This window comes from Tasmannia lanceolata, unplaced genomic scaffold (assembly GCF_043159265.1).
Source record: "Tasmannia lanceolata isolate RefF3 unplaced genomic scaffold, GAP_Taslan_0.1 ptg000011l, whole genome shotgun sequence".
NCBI classification, from domain to species: domain Eukaryota; kingdom Viridiplantae; phylum Streptophyta; class Magnoliopsida; order Canellales; family Winteraceae; genus Tasmannia; species Tasmannia lanceolata.
In genome coordinates, this window is record NW_027518688.1 from 16,672,582 (window position 1) to 16,696,794 (window position 24,213).

At 37.5% G+C, this 24,213-nt stretch overlaps 1 protein-coding gene across 4 annotated transcripts; it reads right to left on the reverse strand.

Moving 5' to 3' along the window:
• Nucleotides 1–1,920: 1,920 nt before the first annotated feature.
• On the reverse strand, nucleotides 1,921–23,139 carry ATRAD17 (RADIATION SENSITIVE 17). Of its 4 annotated transcripts, none has more exons than XM_077390488.1 (13): nucleotides 22,886–23,139; nucleotides 21,254–21,565; nucleotides 18,175–18,238; nucleotides 17,210–17,322; nucleotides 11,881–11,928; nucleotides 8,416–8,472; nucleotides 5,195–5,297; nucleotides 4,714–5,024; nucleotides 3,843–4,230; nucleotides 3,344–3,469; nucleotides 2,814–3,024; nucleotides 2,633–2,693; nucleotides 1,921–2,395 (listed from the first exon to the last, which is right to left on the reverse strand). In XM_077390488.1, the coding sequence occupies exons 2-13, from the start codon at nucleotides 21,434–21,436 to the stop codon at nucleotides 2,150–2,152; spliced, it is 1,911 nt and encodes a 636-aa protein (XP_077246603.1). In that variant the 5' UTR covers nucleotides 21,437–21,565; nucleotides 22,886–23,139; the 3' UTR covers nucleotides 1,921–2,149. The 4 variants fall into 4 exon arrangements, with proteins under 4 accessions (XP_077246603.1, XP_077246605.1, XP_077246604.1 ...); XM_077390490.1 differs by having other exon boundaries at nucleotides 22,874–23,139; XM_077390489.1 differs by lacking the exon at nucleotides 22,886–23,139 and adding an exon at nucleotides 22,788–22,881.
• Nucleotides 23,140–24,213: the final 1,074 nt, after the last annotated feature.

Here is a 24,213-nt window from a genome sequence, read left to right on the forward strand (position 1 = left end):
TTATTTTAATCCCACTATTGTAATGATTACTTGTGGGGTGAATTTTTTAATCCCACTTTTGTAATGATTGCCTTTTCATCCCATCCCAAGATAACCCCAGGAACCAAAATAAACTCAGGAACCAAAAATAAGCTTGAGAAGAATTTTTTTCTACCCAACAGTTCAAGCAACCAAACAAAGGTTTTTTTTTCTCCCACCATATCTCCCAGGGTATTTTTTTCTCCCACATAACCAAACATGGGATTTTTATTTTACCAGGATACTTCTAGGACTTTTTTTTTCCCACCTATCTCCCAGGGTATTTTTTTCTCCCACTTAACTCCCGGGAACAAAAAAAACCCGGCAACCAAACAGAGCATTAACATTTTGTAAAGAGTCAAAATTTTCAACATGTTTTCAATCACCTATGAAAAGAGAAAATAATGTGTGATTTTACTATTTGCGAAGAAAATGAAGGAGACAATAGTCCTTGGAACGTACCTCGTGGAATAGCATGTTTGGTTGTCAACTTCACAAGGAGTGGTAAGGGGTGTCGTTACCAATATAGAGAGAAGAAAGAGGGAAGAGAGAGAGAAAAAGCATCTTTCCTAGGAAATCCAAGCCCACCCTTTTGTAGTTTTTTGGCTTGGATTTCATAGGGACGAGACACAAAATCTGGTGACGTGCCACCAAATGCCAAGCAAAACCCCTAAGCCATACTGGCTTTTGTGAGCCAAAGACACTTAAGAGACAAAGAAATTGGCCTGACTGTGAGAATGTAAAAGGTGGCGGGTAGAGACAAAACCTGCTGTCTTGGTTTTTGAACCAAGGAAAAGTTAGAAAAAGGGTTTTCTCTTGGATTAAAAATCAAGAGAGAGATGGTTTTCTCTCTCCGCCCTTGCTGTCTTGGTTTTTGAACCAAGAAAAAGTTAGAAAAAGGGCTTTCTCTTGGATTAAAAATCAAGAGAGAGATGGTTTTCTCTCTCCGCCCTTTATAACCTGACGGTCGGCCATCATATAAGTTCTCATTTTTTATATGTAAATTAACCCTCAAATAAAAACATAAGGAGGTATTCAAGGGTTGTGTCAATGTCCAACATGAGACACCAACTGACCCACATCATCCTTCTATGTTACCCACATTTAGTGTCGGATCCAATCAAAGGCCAAGATCTTTTACACCCATCTATGTTGTCTACCCATTTGTGGGACCCAACAACTCAGGTTAAAATGTGCAGAAGAATGAAGCTATGAAAGGTGTTCAGCAGAGAAAAAGAAAAAAGAAATGGGGAAAATAATACTTTCATGGTTACTATTGGTAATTTACTATCAAAAGCATCCAAAAAAATTGGAAAAAGAGATGTAGATATGTCTGAAAAGGGGTGTGGCTATCAACTTGGACGGGTATTGATTTTTTTGGTAGGAAAAAACATAGGTTCTGGCTGGATGAATTCTTTTTAGACTCTTGCTAAGTGAGCCAGAGTTTTATCTCTTAGACCTGTTCTTGGAAGATGGCACATTTCCCACCAATGTACATTTTGAGGATCCAACAACTGGGCCCCACTCAAAAATTTTACTCATCGGTTTTGGTGAAAGTTATTTGTGGAATTCTTTTTAGAAATTCCTTTTAGAAAATTTTTCCCAGGAAAAAGGGACACAGATATGACATGTCTTCTTGCTTTCAAGCTTTTCTGATGAACACTGTGTACCTGATTCCTTTTCAAAGCCTAAAAATTGGGTTACCAAATCTCAGAAAACTCAATTCTCAGGGTTATTCTTTTCCAGGAAAAAGGCAGCTCTACTTCAGAATGTCCTAAATTATATGGAGGCCCCAACTGGATGAAAACCATTCACAACCCACCAATCAGACGGTCGTAACCGTCTAATCGATCTGATGCCAAGGCTGCAATCTGTCCATATGGGCCCACCAATCAGTACACATTGCCAATGAATCCACCAGTCATTTTGGCATCAGATTATTCTGGCCATATAGAAACCTATTTACAATTGGAAGTCGCAGAATTTGAAAAAACAGTCTGGAAAATTCATATACAGATTAGACCCACCATTGGAAATACTTCCATACAAATCACTACCAAAAAACATTTCATGCTCAGCAGCCCAGGAATTGAGATTTATCATTTTAGAAGCAAAGAATGATACATACCTACTAATCCTCTATTTCATCACCTTCACTTTCTCCTGAATTTTCGCCTTTAAATTCATGCGAACCCATCCAATCAGAGTCGCACTCTTCCACCTTGCTGTTCTGGGTCGGTTTCTTATGTGTTCGAATACCTTCCGGTGCCCTGAATCCGAGCCATTTAAGTGTAGGTTTATATTCAGTAGCCATGGCAGACATACCCAATGAGCCGAAGCTATTGTAAGCTTGGAACCTCTCTAGCGCCATCTGATTCTGTATTCATTTATATCAATAAAAGTAACACAAAATGAATGCAGACAAAGGCGCTCCATGAACAAGTGCAGATAAGCAATAAAAATTAAAACATACAATACAGGCAGTCAAAAAACAGGGCCACCAATAGACATCTACCATAGGGAACCCATGAATTTGTGATGTGCTAAGATAAAAAAAAAAAGTGTCATATTTCTATGCAATCAAAACAAAAACTTATAAAAAGTACTAACACACCTCGTTGTGCCAAGATGACTGCTCAGCCTGCCAAAGCTTCGGACTACGAATAGAGTGCCACCTGCTTTATCATATCAATTGGTTATGATGGAGCTCATTTTTACTTACCAATAAAAAGAAACTCATGTTTGACAGTTATTGGTTGCATGTTACAGGAACAATACATGGATAAAACTCACACCTGGGAGGTGAGGGATGCGAATTTCCAAAGAGCACCCCGCGCACAGCAACTGAAGCACCAACTAATTGAGCCACATTTTCCAATTCATATCTGCCAGCTATCATCCGTTGCCATGTGGGCCCATGAGTAGCAAGAAGGCAGTCGGCATCACTTAGATAAGAGGCCACAGTCCATGCATCATCAATTGCTTCATCACTTACAAAATCTAAAACTGCAAGAAAAGTAAGTGGTCATTGAAGATAGCCCATAATTTTCATATCAAGCACTAAATGGATTGGGATCAGATTTAAATTTAAAATATCATATTTAAATTTCAGAATGAATTAGAAACCCTGATGGTATAGTATAACCTGAACATAGGTTAGCAACCAGTATACAAAGAAAGAACATCACTGAAATGTAATGAAGTACTTCACATAATAGCCAAAAAATGAAATATGCCATGATAAATCATCCTTTAAAGAGGGAGGTGATAATAAAGTACTAATGAATGAAAGAAACATATTTCAAACAAATTATTGCATGATCACCATTTTCATGGAGAAAATCAGCAACCGTCCTTGCTTGTCCATGTGCTTGACAAAGAACTTTCTCTGGAGAATCCATTTTTAGTGGAGGCCTTGCGAAGCTCTCCCGTAAAAGAAACACATCTTGTCCTACAGTGGTACAACATAATACATTCAGATCTGAAATTAAGATAATGAAACAACTCATTAGAATATTGATTGGTGTAATTGTAGAATTTGAAATACAAATTCAGTTTCATGACATTCAAATTCGCTTAATAGGTCTATATTTCATGACATTCAAATTTAAGACAACGTTGGCAACTAGAACATGATGGAGAACGAGAAACAAAGTTTGTAAAAATTTGGCACAATTTATTAAGCATCTACCGACAGTACAACACTTTTTATATTGCAATAACAGGTTTAGAATCAAATATGTAAGGTATCAAGAATTAAACCCTAAGAACCATAACCATTCAAACAAACAAAAAAACTAAGAACCATATTTTTTGTTACATACCCAAGCTACCAGAATGTACAGTCTCTCTCTTGTTATGGAGAAACTTTCCCAAGGCATGAAATAGAGAGAGTGACTCATCTCTACCAAATGGTAAGGAAAATCCCTCATCCAATCCCTCGTCATTATTGATACTTGAAAATGGTAATGCATCAAGCTTCTCAGATTTTCCTTTTGAATTAGTAATAGTCAGACAGGATAATGCTAAAGAGTGCATAAGGTCTGGTCTCAGGCAGAAATACTGCAAAGATGTTATCGCGTGTCTGATGTCACCTCCACTGGATTTTGCTATCTGATCTATCTGCTCAGCAGGCACGTGAAACTGCTCCTCTCTGCATATTCTAGAAAGAGTCTTTTTGATGGAATTTATTGTAAGAGGATTGAAAGCCACCTGCAAGAAGTTTCAGAGGCAAATTAAAACCATAGTTTTAAATTTCAGCCGAAATTTGAAATTACGGCCGAAATATTTCGGTTTCGGTTAACGAAATTCACAATGAATCATTTTTAACAGGATTTCGCCGAAATTGCGAAATTTCAACTGAAATTTAGTTTTCACGCTTATTTACAAGTTTTCCACCGAAAATTTTAAATATTTCCACCGAAATTTTAAAGATGTCCACCGAAATTTGAAGATTTCCACGGAAATTGCCAAAATTTACACCGAAATTCAAAATTTACACCGATATTGCCAAAATTTGAACCGAAATTCAAAAAATACCGAAATTATTAACCGACTTTCGGTGGTGGAAACTGAAATATTTCGATTTCAGTGGTGGACGAAACCGAAACCGAAATTTAAAACCTTGTTTGAAACAAGTGATCGATAAATGTTAAAATAGTAAATTCCTAGACAAACCTTTTGAAGAAATATTACCTTAGAAGCTCCAGCTCTTTCCAGAGATGATTGGAGTTCCTCTCTGTACCGTGTTGTACTGTCACCAGAGTCGGTTTTATTATAATCTGTGAACAATATAACAGTTGGAATCTGTGCTGACAGAGCAAGAAAATGCAAGCATTTGCTGAGTCTCCCAAAAGCAGCTCTTCCATTTGTTACAGGAAGATCGTCAATTAAGACTATAACTGATTTTTTTGATCCTCCTATTGAGACTGATGGGAGCAATGCGTACTTTCTTATTCTCTCTACGAAGGTTTCGAACTCTTCCAACTTCGACGTGTAGCACATCTCTAGAAACACATCAGTATCAGTTACATAAAAAAATCAATCCTTTTTTATGCCCCACTGAATGCCATACACAATCCATTTCTAAATATAAAAGATGAATGGAGACAAGTAAAACTAAAATATACATTCATTTTTTTTATTATTTCAAGATGACCAAGATCTATTTATTTACCTGAATTGGCATTATGTATATGTTCTTGCCAAAGAGTGGGTGTAGGAGTTTTCCATTCACACAATTCAGCTCGAAGTTGAGACGCAATCACATGTATAGTTGCCTGCAAGACAGAAAAAGCCCTCGTACACAGCCCACAATCACTTTAAATTGTTTCTGGAATGTATAAGCAATTAGTGAGACCTAACAAATTATTTCAAGAAAATAAGTGTTATAACTTCAAATATGAGCTCAATGGGACAGAATAGCTACTTTATTACTATGAATAGGTGACTACTTATTGATAAATTTCTTTCTTCCAACACATAAAGCTTCATAAAGTTGCAAATGGTCATGGAAGCAGGTAAGCACAAGTACACAACCCATAGTCAAAGATCCTCATAATTAAATAAAGTCAAATTAAATCAAAGCTTATCAATATTGATACAAAGAATCACCATACAAACATGTGTGTGTTAGAGTGCATAATAACTGTTAAATGTACTGTCGCCCTAGTAAGGGCATTTGTGACATTTCCACATATATATATATATATACATATTATGCGTGTTGGGGAGAGATTGCTTAACGCATTCTCTCTCCCAACAGACGTAACTCTCTTCCTCCATCGTTTCTCTCTCTCTCTCTCTCTCTCTCTCTCTCTCTCTCTCTCTCTCTCTCATACTTCTTCTTCCTTCTATTAACCATCATGTAGATCTAACAATAACATATAAATGTGTGTACAGATTTAACATATATTTATATATGCAGTAGGCACATATACATATACATATAGACATACTTCACACATATATAGATAAATATTGTTAATTTCCTAAGAAGAAGAAGAGTAAAACAATTGTTTTTTTTTTCAAATATGTATTATAAATACACTCTAAGGGATACGGCCGAAGCTAGAAAAAAAAAACGGGAAGAGATTTGCAACCCCCGAGGCAAAAACTCCTGTAAAGGAGGCATATCATGCCACACTTTAGTTATTACAAGACCACCAAATATTTGCTAACATATCAGCTAAACTATTCCCTTCCCTGTGAATATGAGAGAAGAGGCAATTATCCGACATGAGAATAATATCATGCATATCGGGCTGTTAAGACTATTTGTTAACATTAAGTGTGTCACCTTCAATCAAAAGATTCTTTACATTGCCGTGCTTCAAGAGCCATAACCCTGACCCGATAGCCAAGACTTTTGCATTTGTAGTTTGGGCCTCACTTCCTAGGGCCGGAAAAACAATAATCACTTTACCAAAAGCATCCGTGAGGCTACCCCATACCTAGCCTGAACAATAAATGAATTAATTAGCTTCTCAAGATTTTTAACCTTACCATTAAAGATGGAATCATTTCTTTCTTTCCAGATTAACCAAACGCATTAAGGGAAGATGAATTTCCACAAACAATAAAGCCTCTTATTACCATTAGAGCGACGCCACCACCAATGCCAAAACTCTTTAATAGACTCAAATGGGTTTGACATAAGGTTGATTTGGAACAAAGCAAAGAAAAAAGCTCCATATTGTGAAGTCCAAGGACAAATAGCGAAGATGTGAAACGATGTTTTGTTGAGGAGCCTCAGAAAGAGCAATCTCTGTCCGAACAGATATGTCTCCAAACAAGTTGGCCCCCCAATTAGGAACTTTCCGTGCATAGCACACCATAAGAAAGTAGTCATCTCAGGAGAGGCTGCAGAATTCCAAATGCTAGGAAAACACGGAGAAGTTGTTGGAGGGTGATCTATTCCAATTGATACTTGGAATAGATCGCCCGGCACATAATTTGCCTTTGGAGTGGAATAACTGCCACCACCATTTAGCTAGGAGAGCATGATTTTGGGCACGAAAGTTTTCGATTCCCAAACCCCATGCTCATTTATCTTGGCAAATTTGTTGCAAATTGATAAGATGAACAATTTGAAGAGGACGAATGTCTTTTGAAAAAAAAAAATCTTCTGGATTTTCTCAATGCAATCTGCAATCAGAGGCAGAATGCGATACATCAAAAGGAAATATGCTGGGGTATTTGCAAGGGCGGCTTTAAGAAGAGAGATCCCGCCAAGAAGAGAGAGGTATTCTCCTTGCTAGTATTCCAACCTAGATTGAATTTTCTCCACCATCAGATCCCAGACATGGCGGCAAATGTTGCCTTCCTGAAGGGGGAGGCAAATATACTTAATTAGGAGGGAGGCAGGATAGAAGCCCAGCTCATTAGACAAATCAATATATTAATAGTTAAATATTCACTGAAAAAAAATTACAATTTAGCCCAAATTAATTCTTCAATGTTAAAAATGCACCCTCATTGTATCTCAAGGTTACTCAACAACACCTCTTTCCAATTGGAGAGAAGAGGCAAGCGCATGGATTTGGCTTCGATCTCAGCTCGATACATGTTTTATGCTATGCTTATATGCATATATCAAGTTTTCTTCCATGGAAAGGAAAAGGAGAACACCTTCAACAATTTCCATCATACAATTGTACCTTCCAATATATTTCCAATGGCTACCTAACAATGTTGGTTGCAGAATTACTGGTTTTCATCATAAGAACATTTAGTAATACTAAGTCATCTATTTGAGATTTTCTGTTTTAATCTGACTGGGGAACTAACATCTAATACTCTGCACTAGAATTTGAACCCTTGGTATTCTTAATTTTTTTTTTTTTTACTCGATAGAATCTGCAGCATAGATAGGCATAATATCTCGCTAGTAATAAGTTTTTCTAGACTAGGAAAAATAACTTTGCCATATGCAGCAAAAATATAGATCCTTGGAGTGTAAGATATTCTAAATTGTCTAACAATCATCCTCACATTGTGATATCTTCTCTAGTAGTTAAAAGTTTCCACATTCATCGAGAAACTGGAGACAGTAGAATTGGATTGGTACACAAGATTGAAAACTAGTATGCATATCCAATATAAAAGTGGACAATATCAGTACAGATCTGTTATTGATCAAAAGTTCGCACCCTTTCAATATAATATTTTCAACTTGAGTTCAGAAAATTACAAATATTTTATGTAAGGAATGATTGGATGCTAAGGGTAATGGATTATCATTCTCTGACAATATAATTCTATCTCTCAACTCTCAAACAAAGCCTTTGTCCCAAGCCGTTGTCTCTGACAATATAATACCATTAAAAAAAAAACCTCTGACAATATAATGAACAGGTTGAAAGTGCTAATCCATGAAAGAACAGAGCAGGAACGTACCGATTTTCCAACTCCAGCTTGGCCAGTAATAACAAGAGCATGGTTACGAAATGCGTCCTGTCAATACAGGAGGAAAAGGCGTATGGGGTTCTCCAGATATGGAAATAGAAAAAGAAACTAATGGAACAGAACAAATAAGGCACAAATTATAATGACTTATATGAATGGAAAACATAAAAATTCCAATAAAAGACTAAATTCTGGACAGAAAACAATCTGAGACAGAACTAGTAAAACACACTACTGATTTTGTGGCAGAACTGAATTCAGCATTCCTTGTTCTTGAGATAAGATTATCAGTGGTTCAGAAATTCTCCATTAATATACCAGAGCTTGAATTTTTACCCTCAATAAACATAAATCATTGGGACCAAGAAAGATATTCCTGTTCAGTTTAACTGACATAATATGGTAATGTGGATTCCCCATCTGGTTACGAAAACAGTGTCCCTGTTCCTTGGAATAAGAATAAATTATAGTAAATGTTGAAAACGACAAATCCTAAACTAGAAAAAAAAACTGTTATAAGGCGTAGGTACCCCGTTAGGAGTATTTTGGTCATTAACCAAAATCAATGAAAATAAAAGAAAAGTATAGAGATCACTAACCACTTCAACTAAGGAGAAAAGGACAGACATCTTTTCACGTGGACATGGAGGCAGCCCTTCACTTCTCGGAGGCCACACACACAGCAGTCCACACGTGGAAATGACTTGGAGAAATTTTGCCAAACAGGTTGTGCGCAAGGAATAACTCCCCACTCCACACACACTTGCACAGTTGCACACAACAAAGCCCAACACTAACACACCGTATAAATCTGCACATAGCACCACAAAGGTCCGTCCACATGATAGATACCAAATCAGCAACTCTGAAGATCACAATCCACCATACCACATCCAGATCTGAAATCAATACTAGATATAACCAAACCACATCCAGATCTGAAAGAACAAGCAGATCTAACAACACCGTGCCCAGTTCTAACCTAAGCAAGCCCACATGCTTCTCTTGAAATCACGATCTGAATCACACGACACCACAATCAATGCTTGAGATCATCGGATCATATATAAACATCACACCACCATGACTACTTAGATCTAGGGGTGGACATGGTTCCGGTTCGAACCGAGGAACCGAACCGAACCGGCACATATGGTTCGGTTCGGTTCGGTTCCTTATTTATATGGTTCGGTTCCGGTTCTAATATCCTGGAACCGATGGAAATTCGGTTCGGTTCTGGGTTTGGAATCCCGGAACCGAAAACCGAACCAAGAACCGACCCTCACCTTAAAACCCAACGCCTCATCGCTTGATAAAATCACCCCACCCCCTTTTAATTCACCTCTCTTTAACGTGTTGCTTTGCCTTTAAAATTTTAATTCACCCCTCAAATTTGTGCTTGATTATTCCAATTTGTGCATGTTTGTAGGTCATATATAATTTTTGCATTGCCCAAATTTGTGCAAATTTGGGCCTGATTATTCCAAATTCATGCATGTTAGTCTTTGTAGTTCATATATAAACAGGACCGAACCGATTATAAATACGATTAGGCAAAATATATACATTTGGTGAAGGTTGGGTAAACCCAGAACCGAACCGAACCGAACCGATTATATATGGTTCTAGTTCGGTTCGGTTCCAAACATATATGGTTCGGTTCTGGTTCCAATTTCAGGGAACCGATTATATATGGTTCGGTTCTGGGTATACCCCAAAACCGAACCGAACCGAACCATGTCCACCCCTACTTAGATCGTCCTCATTTTGTAGTGTTAGAATATGTGGGATCCAACGGTTAGATTGGGTTAAGATCTCACCGTTGGATCATCTTGGAGGTAGATTAGGTAAGTTGGGTAAACAAGGCAACTAGATAAATTAGGCAAGTGGATTAGAAGAGGCAAGCAATAGAGATTAGGAAAGTAGATTTGATTAGGTAGATTTGATTAGGATTATTTCCTTCTAGAATTATCTTGATTCCATTCCATGTTTATCATGTAAGTGCTCTATATAAGCACACATTGATCCTCTTGTAAATGCATCCAAGAATAATAAAAAATCTTCTCTTCAAAATTTAACATATAGGATCAGAACAAGGCTTCAATCACCACAGTATCACGAACGAACCGATAAACACAAGAGACTCCATGTTTCCTCCCCCTATTTTTGTGTTCAAGAAAGGAAGAAAAGAGGGGAAAAAATATAAAGGGGAATCCTAAGCTCTGATCCTGCGTAAATACTCACATGATAGAGATCTAGAGGGAAGAGAGAAAGAGATGGAGAGAGTGATGTGAGAGAGAGAGAGAGTATGCAAAGCGTCTTGTCCCCTCCTTTTCTTTTCATTGATTTTGGTTAACGACCAAAATACCCCCACATAAACCCTATAACAACATTAAAGCATGCTGTTGAGAGAAATAATCTACAAATAGAGATTAGAAATGACTCCCAATAACCTTTTAGAGGACTCAGGTATGTGGGTTTTTGGTTATAAGGAAAAAAAAGTTAGAGAAACATGCCATAACCCATAACAGATTCTCGCCATACTCCTGATCAAATCAATGGCATCTGTCAAAAACAACTTCTGAGGTGCATGGCTTTTAGAACTGTATGGTCCCAAATTGAAATATTAACACAGATCTGAGAATCAATACAAATTATGAAAAACATCGCACTGCAATTTTTCAGTTTTTGATCCACAAAACTCATCCAATATGAAACTGAAAATTCAAACTCCAATCACAATAAATCTAATAAAATACTTCTACCAAATTCTATAGAGCTTGGCATGGTTTGCTATCATTTCATGAATAAAAATGACAGCACCCATGTTGTGGGCAATGTCCAGACAGTATGGTTGAAAGGGTCCTTATTCACATCTCGAGGTACTAAAACTCTCAACCTTAGATCCTTTCCACTGTCAAATGGATCCATCCATGACAAATAATAAAAAAGATATAATCCTTGCTAGAGAAGACTCAAAGCCAAGAGGAGGAAATGCAACCACAACAGTCATGATACAAATTTTAGTCATTTAGATCTCTCTTTCCCAAATACAAGGAAATGCAACCACAACAGTCATGACATAAATTTTAGTCATTTAGATCTCTCTTTCCCAAATACTACTGTTTATTTGAGTTGCTACATTTACTTTGCAAAAAAAGAAGAGGTTCTCTCTAAAATCATAGTTACTTGCCAGTTAGTTGCCAAATAAATGATGCCAGATTTGCCTATTTCAATTCAGAAAAGAAAAGAAGTTCGCATATGAGTAGAATTGAGCTCATGAGAGTGTGACACTTAATCAAAGAGGAATTATAATGAGGTGAGGCAGGCCTGTACCACTAACCCATCATAACCTTAGGTTGTCTAAATGCAAGTAGAGATAGTACAATGCTGATATAGCACTAGAGAGTTCTTTAAAACAGAGGGAAGATCCTCTAGGTTAGAAAATAAAATCACCTTTGACGTCCTAATCCTTTCTTCCAACCACATTTTGACTTCTTCAATCTGCAAAATAACTATGAAAATATCAGAATAAAATTAATTCCCATAGAGCACCAAATTAAACAAAAAGAGCTCTGATATTATAACTAGAAAAAACAAAAGCAACATCATATGCTAATATTATCAATAGAAGATGGATCATGAAAGGCTCAAGACTAACTCTAGCAACTTTTCAACCCTTCATCTACTCACTATTGAACAACCAAAATTCCAACACTAGATCATGCATTGCAGATAATGAACTGATTGATCTTCCTTTAACAGGCTCAGCTTTTACATGGTCACGAGGAGAACATTGAAGCAGACTTGATCGGTTTCTAATATGTGTTGAGTGGATGGCTATGGTACCGGATGTCCTCCAAAAGACTATGATTCACTCAGTTTCATATCATTCCCCTATTTTGCTTGATCCAAGGCTCAAATCTTGGGGCCCGACCCCTTTTAGATTTGAAATTGCCTGGTTGAATTATCCACAGATGGTGGAAAGGTTGGGAGAATGGTGGTCATCTTATCAAGCGGAAGGTCCAGCGGTTGTGACAATAGGGAAGAAGCTTAAATTTATGAAGCAGAAAATTAAAGTGTGGGTGGGAGAAGAAAAAAAACAGATTTTAAACAGAAAATTAGTCCTGGAGAATAGAATGGAAGAATTAAAAGCTCTAGACGAGTGCCTTTTGGGCGGGGAAGAGGAGTGGGAAGAATTGGGTAAACTAAATCAAGAACATCAGGCTTTTCTTCTACACGAGGAAATCTCTTGGAGGCAGAAATCCCGAATTAAATGGCTGAAGGAAGGAGACAAAAACATTGCATTTTTCCATGCTATGGCGAGTGCTAGGAGGAGAAGAAATAGAATTGAAGTTATTAACGTTGGAAATTATTCGATCACAAAAAAGGATGTTATCTCTCAAGCCTTTGTTGAATTCTTCTCATCCTTGTACACTTCAAAGAATTTATCTCGTCCAATTCCGGAGGATGTGGAATTCAATAGTTTATTTTTAGAAGAGAGTTCTAATTTGGAAAAAACTTTTGAAGAGGACGAGGTGAAAGTTGCCCTTTTTTCTATGGAGAAAGATAAGGCCCCTGGTCCTGACGGTTTCTGTCTAGCTTTCTTCCAGTCTTGTTGGTCTTATGTCAAGGCCGACGTCCTTCAATTTTTCAAGGATTTTCACAGAGGTATTTCTCTTGATAAAGGATCTGGTGCGTCTTTCATTGCCTTGATCCCTAAAGTAGAGGGTGCTTCGAAAGTTTCATATTTCAGACCTATTAGTTTGGTGGGCTGTTTACACCAACTTTTAGCCAAAGTTTTGACTGATCGTTTAAAAATTGTCCTTCCCAGGGTGGTGTCTGATAGTCAAAGTGGTTTTGTAAGCAACAGACAAATTCTTGATTGTTCTTTGATTGCGAATGAAGCTATAGATTACTATTCGAGAAATGGTGGAAAAGGAGTGGTATGTAAGCTGGATATGGAGAAGGCATATGACAGAGCTGAATGGGAATATTTAGATTATATCCTTGGGAGAATGGGTTTTGGGAGTATTTGGAGAGGCTGGATTCGAAACTGTGTTTCTTCGGCTTGGTTCTCTATATTGGTTAATGGTTCTCCTAAAGGTTTTTTTAAAGCATCCAGAGGACTCAGGCAAGGTGATCCATTATCTCCTTTCCTTTTTGTTCTAGTAGCAGAAACTCTCAGTACACTGATCCAGAAAGGTTGCGAGAAGAAATTAATTGAAAGCTTTGTAGTCGGTAAGGATAAAGTGGAAGTGTCCAGTTTGCAATTTGCAGATGACACCTTGCTTTTCTGTGAGCCGAAGGACAACAATCTTTTAAATCTCAAGGCGATCCTAAGATGCTATGAACTGATAACAGGACAGCGGACAAATCTGTTAAAATCCAGAATCTTTCCTATTAATATTTCTTCTACAGAGAATAGTTTGTTTGCAGAAGTTTTGGGATGCAAGGTGGATTCATTCCCATCTTCTTATCTTGGCATGCCTTTGGGAGTTGGAAGACCAAAAAAAGTCTTTGGGATCCAATTGTGGATAGAATAGAGAGGAGGTAGGATACTTGGAAGAGAAAATTAGTCTCAAGGGGGGAAAGATTAACTCTGATTAAATCGGTTCTTGCTAACATACCAGTTTACTTTTTATCTCTATTCAGGTGCCCGGCCAGCGTGGTTTTGAGGATTGAGAAAATCCAGCATAGATTGCTTTGGGGAGGATCAAATCACAGGGGTGGAATTGCTTTAGTAAAATGGGATACAGTTTGCCTTCCTCGTAACAAGGGAGGCCTGGGTATTCGCAGAATAAAGCAATTCAATCTTGCTCTCATGAGCAAATGGTTGTGGAGATTTGGAGAAGAGAGATCAGCTTTATGGGTGAGAGTTATTGGCAGCAAATATGGTTTTCTCTCCGGAAATTGGGAGTCAGATGACCTGTATGAAAAGAAAGGTATAACTACCTAGAGGGATATTTCTATTTTGAGTAATGATTTCAGAAAAGGGTGTTGCTTCAAGGTAGACTCTGAAAATCGGATCAGATTTTGGATTGATGCTCGGTGTTCAAAGGACCCTTTGAATATTATCTTCCCTGATCTTTTTATTGTCGCTGCGGAAAAGAATGTCCTTGTCTGTGACTGCTTCGAAAGAGTGGACCAAAAAGTGGTGTGGTGCCCAAAATTTAGCAAGATCTTTTTCGAAAGAGAATTATCTTCTCTCTCATCATTATTTGATTTAATTGAAAAATATTTTATAAAGAAGTCTGGTTCGGATAAAAGAATTTGGATGTTGGATTCGTCTGGCTTCTTCTTAGGTTAAGTCTTTTTATAATCGGGGAGTTACTGGTTCTGAGGAATCCTTGTCGGCAAAGATTTGGAATTTCCATTGCCCGCTAAGAGTAAGTTTCTTTGGGTGGTCTGTCAGTTGCCGTCGCATTCAGACTATCGATTTCTTAAGAAAAAGAGGTATGTGGCTAGTTGATCACTGTTCTTTATGCTTAAATGATGGTGAATCAATTGATCATTTATTCATACATTGTAGTTATGTACGCGAAGTATGGGGTTTGATTTTGGTAAGATTCGGTATCCAGTGGGTTTTCCCGTACTCTACTGATCAAGTTCTTGAAAGCTGGGATTTTGTTCCTTGGAAGAAAAAAGGCAATGTTCTATGGAAGATTTGTTTATTGGCAGTTTGGTGGTCCATTTGGAAAGAGCGTAACAAGAGAATCTTTAAGGGGAAGGCCAAATCTTCCTATGGTATTGCCATGGCTATTCACTGGGCAAAAAGCTCTCCTCTCTTCTGTATGGTCTCGGCCTATGATTTGTGGGAGGGTTGGCAGATTATTTGCAATGAGGCGACTTCCAAATCCAAGGTGATTCAAAACTGGTCTCTTCCTCCAGATGGTTTTTTCAAGCTTAATTTTGACGGAGCTTCTTTTGGGAATCCGGGTGCAGCTGGAATTGGTGGTCTTCTTAGAAATGATAAAGGTGAAGTGGTTTGGGCTTTCTCTGGTCCAATAGGTATCGGTGATTCTTCTGAAGCGGAAGCAAAAGCGGCTTTTTCCGGAATTTTACATATAGATAAAATCATTCTGGACAAAGTGATAGTAGAAGGGGATTCGACAAATGTGATAAAGTGGATATCGGGTTTGGCTCCGCCGCCGTGGAGATTCCTTAATCTTATGGATGAAATTTATGATTATGTTTCTGATTCGGCTGCAGTTTTCTTACATATTCGGAGATCGGCAAACGGCGAATCGGATTCTCTAGCTAAATCGGGGGTTAGCAGGGCTAGTTTAGAGTGGTTTGATTATCTCCCTCCGTAAATTGTATTTGTCTTTTTCTTCTCTTTGTATTTTGTGAACCTTCTCGGTTCCCTTCTTTAATCTATTAATATTTTAAAAAAAAATAAAAATCATCCATTGCAGATAAGGCCATGTCTGGTAACCAAGAATTTTTTTCATGATAACTAACTCTAGCAACTTTTCAACCCTTCATGCTACTCACTGTTGATTCTAACACTAGATCATGCATTGCAGATAAGGCCATGTCTAGTAACCAGGAATTTTTTTTTTATATGATAAATTAGTTTCTCCAAGTGGTGAGGGAGGGGTGGGGTACGATTGAGTCGAGGGTGAGAAGTGGCTAAAAAAACCAGGAAAAAGTCGATCAGATTTTGACTGGAATTTTTTGTTTCAAGCTTTTCTTATCCTCTCATCACACAGTCCCTCCCCTATCTATCCCTCTCCCACTCCCCTTCACCTTTGGATAAGCTAATATTCCGGGGGGAAAAAAAATTCAGGGTAGCCAAATGTGCCCTAGGATAAATCAAGTTCATATGAAATAGATTTATCCAGCACCCCATCAGAACAGCTTGATAAGGAAAATGAGATGGAGAATTTGTCATCCCCACTGTAAAATGTAGAATACATAAATGGATTCTTCACTTTGCATGTAAGAACCATAAACAGTGAAAGAATGGAGACACATGAAATACAAAACACTAATGCACGATACATCATTAGACAAAAGCTAGGTGTGTGGCAGTGCCCCATAAGTTGATGATGGACTCTCTGCACTGAAAGCCACAACAATACAAGAACGGACTCGCAACAAGATCTACCAAAATGTGAGCAACTTGGTCAATGTCATTGCCCATGGGCACTCAATGAAAAAAGATAGAACATAACAACGACACAAGACTGAAGAAATTTTTGCCAAAATATCCCAGCCAGACCAAATGCCACATATTGGAAGTTTCATGGATGAAGATAACAAACAGCACCGCAATATCCTTCGCATAGAGCTAACTGTCCATAATTACAATAAAAAAATTTCTTACTAATCCATATTGGATAGAAAATCTACATTGTGCTCACTAAGAGAATAGCAAGAACTATTATCCATAGATCTTTAGAAATTACTGCTAGCTCAGGTCATGGAGTTTAGAAATGTTATTAGATTTTTGCATAAGTTTGAAGGAAGAAGCTGCGTAAGACCTATTTCGTAAATAACTAATGTTGGCTGTTGCTTTCCCCACTTCTACAGGCATACACAAACCAATGTACAATGCAATTGCAACACAATACCGTAAACAAATATAAATACAAAAAACACTTGTAACTACTTGCTCGAAAATGAATTAATATCCTGCATGAAAAATATGTGCAAATTATGTAAATATTAGAAGCTTGAATATCAAATTATCAATTCATGGAATGAAACATAGCATGAAAAGAAGAACATGACACCGATAACTTAGAAAACCTAATCATTCAAAAAATAACTTAGAAACCTTTTTCTTGTGGACAGCAAGCTCAGCCAAGGAACGAGGTTTATATTTGTCAACCCATAGCTCCTTTTTGTCTGTCCATCCAGAGCTTGATTCATGTTTTCCTTCCCTCACAGCTAGGAAACAATTAAAAGAATAAAAAACAAGCTGCAGTTTTGAAAGCAATTATTCAAGAAAAACGATAAACTGGAGATCCATGTTTACAGTTAGAGAAGACAATAAAAACATTTTTTTCTGAACAATAACAACGATGTTAATAAGAACCAAGAAACGATGTACATGAGAGTATAAAGAAGAAAAAGATTTCTCTTCTAACATCAACAATCCAGATTAGTAGGATGCAAATTTCATGCAGGAGGGTTCTCAGTTCTGCTACATGTTCCTTCTTAAAAACATGTGTGTTCCTACAAAAGGTTTCACATCATATTCCTTCTAGATTCAATTTTCAACTACACTCTTTTCCCTTTTGTTTGCCAAACAACATTCCTATCCAATACCCATAAACCATCTATTTGAAAGAAAACAATCATTTCCAAACAAGGTCTTGAACTAGCATACTTTATCCACATTCTCCAATAAAAAGTGAGAGGGGGCAAACTTGATTCAATCTGATCAACACAAAAAACAAACCGATCATTTATGATCTAGAAAAATATTAGGTCCCAAATCAGCAAGCCCAACAAATTTAAATCCAGAGACTCCTGCACGTTTCTAAGATGGATTTGCAACACCATTAATCACATTCTGATTTGTCATAAACACCCACCCAACACCGCCTACAGTCCAAAGTATCAAACCAATGAAATATAGAGTGGAAACACACGATAAGAATTTTATCCAGTGTATGGGATATTAACAAGTAAAAAATAATGCGTAGAAATAAAAACCACCATAAACCAGGACTGAAATTATTCCAATTGAAATCTATTAAGAAAGCATAAATTTCACAGTTGGCAACCATGACATACCAGGGAATATGCTGAACCCATGAAGACCTTCATAAAAATCTTCAGAAAGTGTATTAAAATTAACCTGCATTGGAAGCAACTAAAATAAGAGGCTCCAAATAGCAATTCCAAAAAAAGAAACATAAGAAGAATAAAGTCTAGATTTGTAAGATTAAATATCTGAAGTTCCAAAATAAGATTCATCATTTTGACGAGTGGTTACACATATAGCTGTCGTTCCCTGTTGAAGCATTTTTCACCACCTCTCATTCCTCAAGTTTCACTTCAGCCATTCGCTACACTTATCAGTCTAACCCCCTATGCATTAAAAGTATGGTTTATAATTTAGAAGCTCCCATACCAGAAAAAAATAGCAATTTAGTATACAAATGTTTTCATGCTTCTTTGGTCGGAACAAAGTACAACCATATCAAGAGGTTAATTTAAATATTCTCAACATTCACATGCTAGACTGCCGTCTCTTTTAGAAGTACATGCCAAGTGAATTTTTCTTCCATGCATATAATCACTTCAGAGAAAATCTCACTGCATCTTTACTAGATTCAGAGTGGTCAAAGGCTGGCATCTAACACATGGACATATAGTAGATAAGTAGGTTCATCGAGGTCGACTAATCAAAATGATCCTACACAAAAGAGGCAAATAACGTCCACATAGACATAAGTAGAAACACTTAAGGGGAAGGCCTAGATATATGATGGGTAGGTAACCATAAACGCAGACATTAGCAATCTCGGACAGAATAACTCTCTTGAATATTTACTGACAACATTTCCATTGTTCAAGAAATGTGCATAGCATGGACGGAAAAGTCTATGGAGAGGGCTCCATTGTCTAATTGCTGGTTCTCGATCTGTATCAATGGGGCATCAATTTGGAGATGCATTCTGAAACCAAATGAAGCAGAGTACTTTACCTAGCAAGGTGGCTGAAAGTTCAAGCGGAAGAGAGCATGAAATGTCTAATGCATAGTTACCAGAGTGGGAAACGAATTCGGGAAACAAAACATGAAACGGAAACGGGAAACGCATGAAAAAAAATACAGGGGAAACGAGAAACGAGAAAACAGTATGAAAAATGTCTTAGGAAACACATTAAAAGTGCTTCAGAAACGATACAAAAAACACAAATGAAACACAAGGAAAACACGAAATATGTGGTTTTGAAAATTCAAATTTTGTTAATTTCGAATTTTTATTTGATTTTTCTTATTTTTATTACCATATACACTATTCTTTTCTATTTTAATATCTATTCCACATTTTTTGTGTGTTTTTTTCAAAATGATTTTCATAAGTTCCACACATCTTTCCCACACGTTTCACGTGTGTTTTTCTACGAGTGTTGCATACGTTTATCACACATTTACACATGATTTACATAAGTTTCTCATATGTTTCTCATGCGTTTCGGAAACATTTCTCCAATTTTGTATCATGTTTCAGAAACGTTTCCGAAATGCATTTCCCATGTTTTAGGGGAAACGAGTTTCCCACCCGCGAGAAACACGTTTGAGGGGAAACAGGTTTCCCACCCCCCCAAGGAGTTTCCGGCAACTATGGTCTAATGTCTTCAATGAAGAACCAGCAACTAGGGAAACAATTGCAACTGTTAAGGCCTTCCGACTTTCTCACCAGGCTTAGCTCTTAAAACAAAGATCATGCAAGTGATTACACCAGATCCGTCAATCAAAATAGTTAGTAACTGTCACCCGGTGCCGTGAGGGAAACAACTGTCACGTAAGTGATTACACCAAATCCAAGGTTCAGCTCTTAAAACCAAGTTCATGTAAGCGATTACACCAAATCCATCAATCAAAATAGTATTTGTACTGCGTACCAACCATGGATTTAAATTTTGGTCTCGGTCCCCATTTCGGCCTTGGACCGACTGAAATTTTGTAATAATATTTTTTTTAAAAATTGAATTTCTCGAAATTTCAGCCGAAATTTGGGAAATCCGAGAATTCAATTCACAATGAGTGACTGTCTGAGAAAGTGTAGGGGCAATGTTGTTTTTTTTTTTTGATGGGTAATGTAGGGGCAATGTTCACGAACTAGTAATGTGATCGTAGAAAATAGCACTTCACTGATGCAAAGATGGTTCCTAAGAGAACATGGACTTGGTAAGAGCAGATGGTCTAGGTTCAATGAGCCCCAAGATCCGCCCACAAGATACAGCCCGTGTCGACCCCTGTACAGTCTTTGATGTGTTCCATATTCTGCCTCATCCATATTCAAGTGAGTTAACCCACCTGAGTTGAATGTGAACTAATCAATGCCTCAAATGGATGGTGAGACCATGCAACGTTAGGCAATCTCCCAAGAATAGCCCCGGGTTATGACCCCCCCCCCCCCCCCCACACACACACACACACACAAAACACCATGCCGTTCACAATATCAGCCATATCATGATAAGTTGCCATGCTCCCAAAGAACTTGCTTATTTCGATGATGATCAAACTACCAGAAGAGCGACATTAAAACTACAGGTACTCATTGGACCACATTTAATTCCGCTGGAGACCAGGTATCAACCTATCAAGGGAGTACATTGAGTCATTTTGTAATATAAAATTGAGATCATATGGCTCAACAAAATATTGTCAAATGTAGTGGAGACATAATACAGATGCAATTAGAATTAAGGATTTTATTTCAGGGTTTGCATCTTTTGTTTTTCTTTTTCATTTGATTCGCACTGAAGAATATAAGTAAAATTCTATCATATATTTGATAAAGTGGTTCAATCTATTCCAAACTCTGTAGTAATAAAATTAAATCTTCCAAAAGTGATAATACGCATCATCGTAATTCAAAAGAAAGAAGAAAAAGCACATCCAAATAAAGAAATGTGAGAGTACGAGCAGGACCCATTGATATAAATAAGAAGTACGAACATTCAAATGGTCACGCATATAACATAAATCGATTATTTGTTGTGATACTGTAATGTTTCTAGCATTGCCCAAAGCATCAACTATTCTAGAAGAATCTTGTTAGAAGAAAAATCAAGATATATGGAACAAGAACACCAAAAGGAAAAAAAAAAAACTGAAATAGAAAGCTAAGCATACCTCTTCAACTTTGTGCGACTCTTTACAAAATTCAGTATCTAAAATAGACGCCTTCTTTGGAACTCTAGATCTCTTTTGGGACGTTCTCGATTTCAACTTGGAAGAGCTGCAAGTTGTATGCCCCGAATGATGTATATCCTCGTCGTCAGATGATAAAACAGTGACTATGTGCCTTTTCCCCATCACCCCACAACAAATCCCTAACTTCTTCTGTTAATATACTTCATCCGCTTATTCACCAAACCAAGATGGTAGTCCCACATCTTGTATACATAATTATAAATAGCCATATCTCCATAACATCACCACGCCCTAAAATCAATTAAAACAATCAATTACGCCATACTTATACATAAAATAAGCAGAAAAAAGTTTTCTCCATTTCTAATTTCCTTTAGGTGGGTTGTATGGGAATGAAAGCACAAACTCAACATAGCAACACTAAAAAAACTATCAGTGTATTTTTTTAAAAAATATGCTCTGATAATATCTATATGCTCAATGAAGGCAGTGAGCTTATAGATAGCAATATGCCCATAACACCACCATGTCCTAAAAATAATTACTCCATACTTATACATGAAATAAGAAGAGAAAAAAGGGTTCTCCATTCCTGATTTCCGTTAGGTGGGTTGTATGGGAATGAAAGCACAAACTCAACATAGCAACACTCAAAAAACTATCAGTGTATTTTTTTTTAAAATATGCTCTGATAATATTGGGATTACAGTTTAAAATGCAGTTTAGAAGAATCCCATTAAAACCCACAAAGCCCCATAATTAAACAAGCTCAATGAAGGCAGTGAGCTTATAGATAGCAATATGCCCATAACACCACCATGTCCTAAAAATAATTACTCCATACTTATACATCAAATAAGAAGAAAAAAAGGGTTCTCCATTCCTGATTTCCGTTAGGTGGGTTGTATGGGAATGAAAGCACAAACTCAACATAGCAACACTCCAAAGATTATCGGTGTATATAAAAAAGATATGCTCTGATAATATTGGGATTAGAGTTTATAATGCAGTTTAGAATAATCCCGTTAAAACCCACAAAGCCCCAAAATTGAACAAGCTCAGTGAAGGCAGTGAGCTTTTAGATAGTAATATCCCCATAACACCACCATGTCCTAAAAAACAATTACTCCATACTTCTACATAAAATAAGTAAAAAAAAAAGAGGGGGGTTTTCCATTTCTGATTTCCTTGAGATGGGTTGTATAGAACTGAAAGCACAACCTCAACAAAGCAACACTCAAAAACTATCTGTGTATTTTAAAAAAAAAATATGCTCTGATGATATTGGGATTACAAAGTACAATGCAGTTTAGACAAATCCCATTAAAACCCACAAAGCACAATATTCAGAGAGTTAGGGAAAACTAATGGTTCAAAAATCACCCGTCATAGGTAATGTTTGGCGATCAAAACAAAAGAAGATTGAGAAAAAACACAACATGGGTCTTACTTTAAACAGGTAATTATAACATGAAATAATATGAAATTAGAAGAGGGAAAATTTCATTTGTACCAGAGAGAATGGCACAAGAACACATACAAGAAGGTGAAGAGAAAGGGGAAAACGCAGAGAGGGGTGTCGATAATAATCAGACATACATATAAAGTTACCTTCTGTTTCCTTCTAACTTCTAAGGGAAGCCAACAAAGGAAAAAATTCTTCGCGGGCTACAAATGAAAGGTTTGTTAGGTTATTAGGGAAGCCCGGGAAAGGACTCAAATGAGGTGGGGAAAGAAAAAAAGAGGAACCCTGGGTAGCCTCTGAAGGATGACACCTCGGCCACGTTGGGCCGGGTTAAGGCTTACCCTAACCCCAGTACCCCACCCGAACCGAACCTCGGGTCGAAGAGGGTCAACCCTAACCCAACCCGCCTCTAAATCTCTCAACCCGTGCAACCCATCTTTTTCCAAATTGTCAAGTTGATTCGGATTGGGTTTGGGTTGGCTAAGGGGGGAAAAGACAAGGGAAAAATACACTTAGACCTCCTGTGGTTTCTGACACATTCAATTTAACCCCTAATGTTTAAAAAATTATAAATAGACCCCCTATGGTTTCAATCTAAGGTAGACCCCCTCAGTTGACGGTTCGTCCACAGATTGAAGGGTTAGGATGATCCTATGGAGCTGATTTTTTAACACTACCAAAAACACAGTGTGCCCACATTGTTTGGACGATCCCAAGCGTTCATTTGATGGGCTCTGACATAAATAGGGTGTGCCCAAAAAATCAACTCCATAGGATCATCCTAACCCTTCAATCTGTAGACGAACCGTCAACTGAGGAGGTCTACCTTACACAAATTGAAACCACAGGGGGTCTATTTGTAACTTTTAAAACATTAGGGGTTAAGTTGAATGTGTCAGAAACCACGGGGGGTCTAAGTGTATTTTTCCCAAAAAACAAAGCATAATCCTAAGATTTTGAAAAGGGCAGTGATAAATTGACCCCCATATATCTTGAATCGACCCCCATATAGGGCAGCACTTAGAGAGAGATGGGGGTCAATTTAAGATGTTAGGGGTCGATTTATAATTGCCCTTTTGAAAATCATGATAAAATTAAAGTGTGGGATAGGTTTCGGGTTGGTTTGGGTTGCGGAAGACCTCAATGCTAACCCCAACCCAAAATCAAATCGGGTTGGCTTTTCCCAAACCTAACCTAATGCAATCGAAGGAAATGCCAACCAAACCCCAGCCGAAATTGGGTTGAACTAGTTTGGTTCTTGTTGAGCCCGACCCAAGTTCTACCCCTAGTAGTTCTTGTTATTTGAAACATTTTTCAAGTGTTTTGAATTGCCAGTGCCACTCTCTCAAATTGCACGCTCACATTCTCGAGTGTGTACCCACTATACAAGTGGGACATGTATATGTAGTGATATAATAGCAGTTGATCTAGTGGGCTGAAGGCAAATAGTATGAAGAAGCTCGGCCCCATGCCA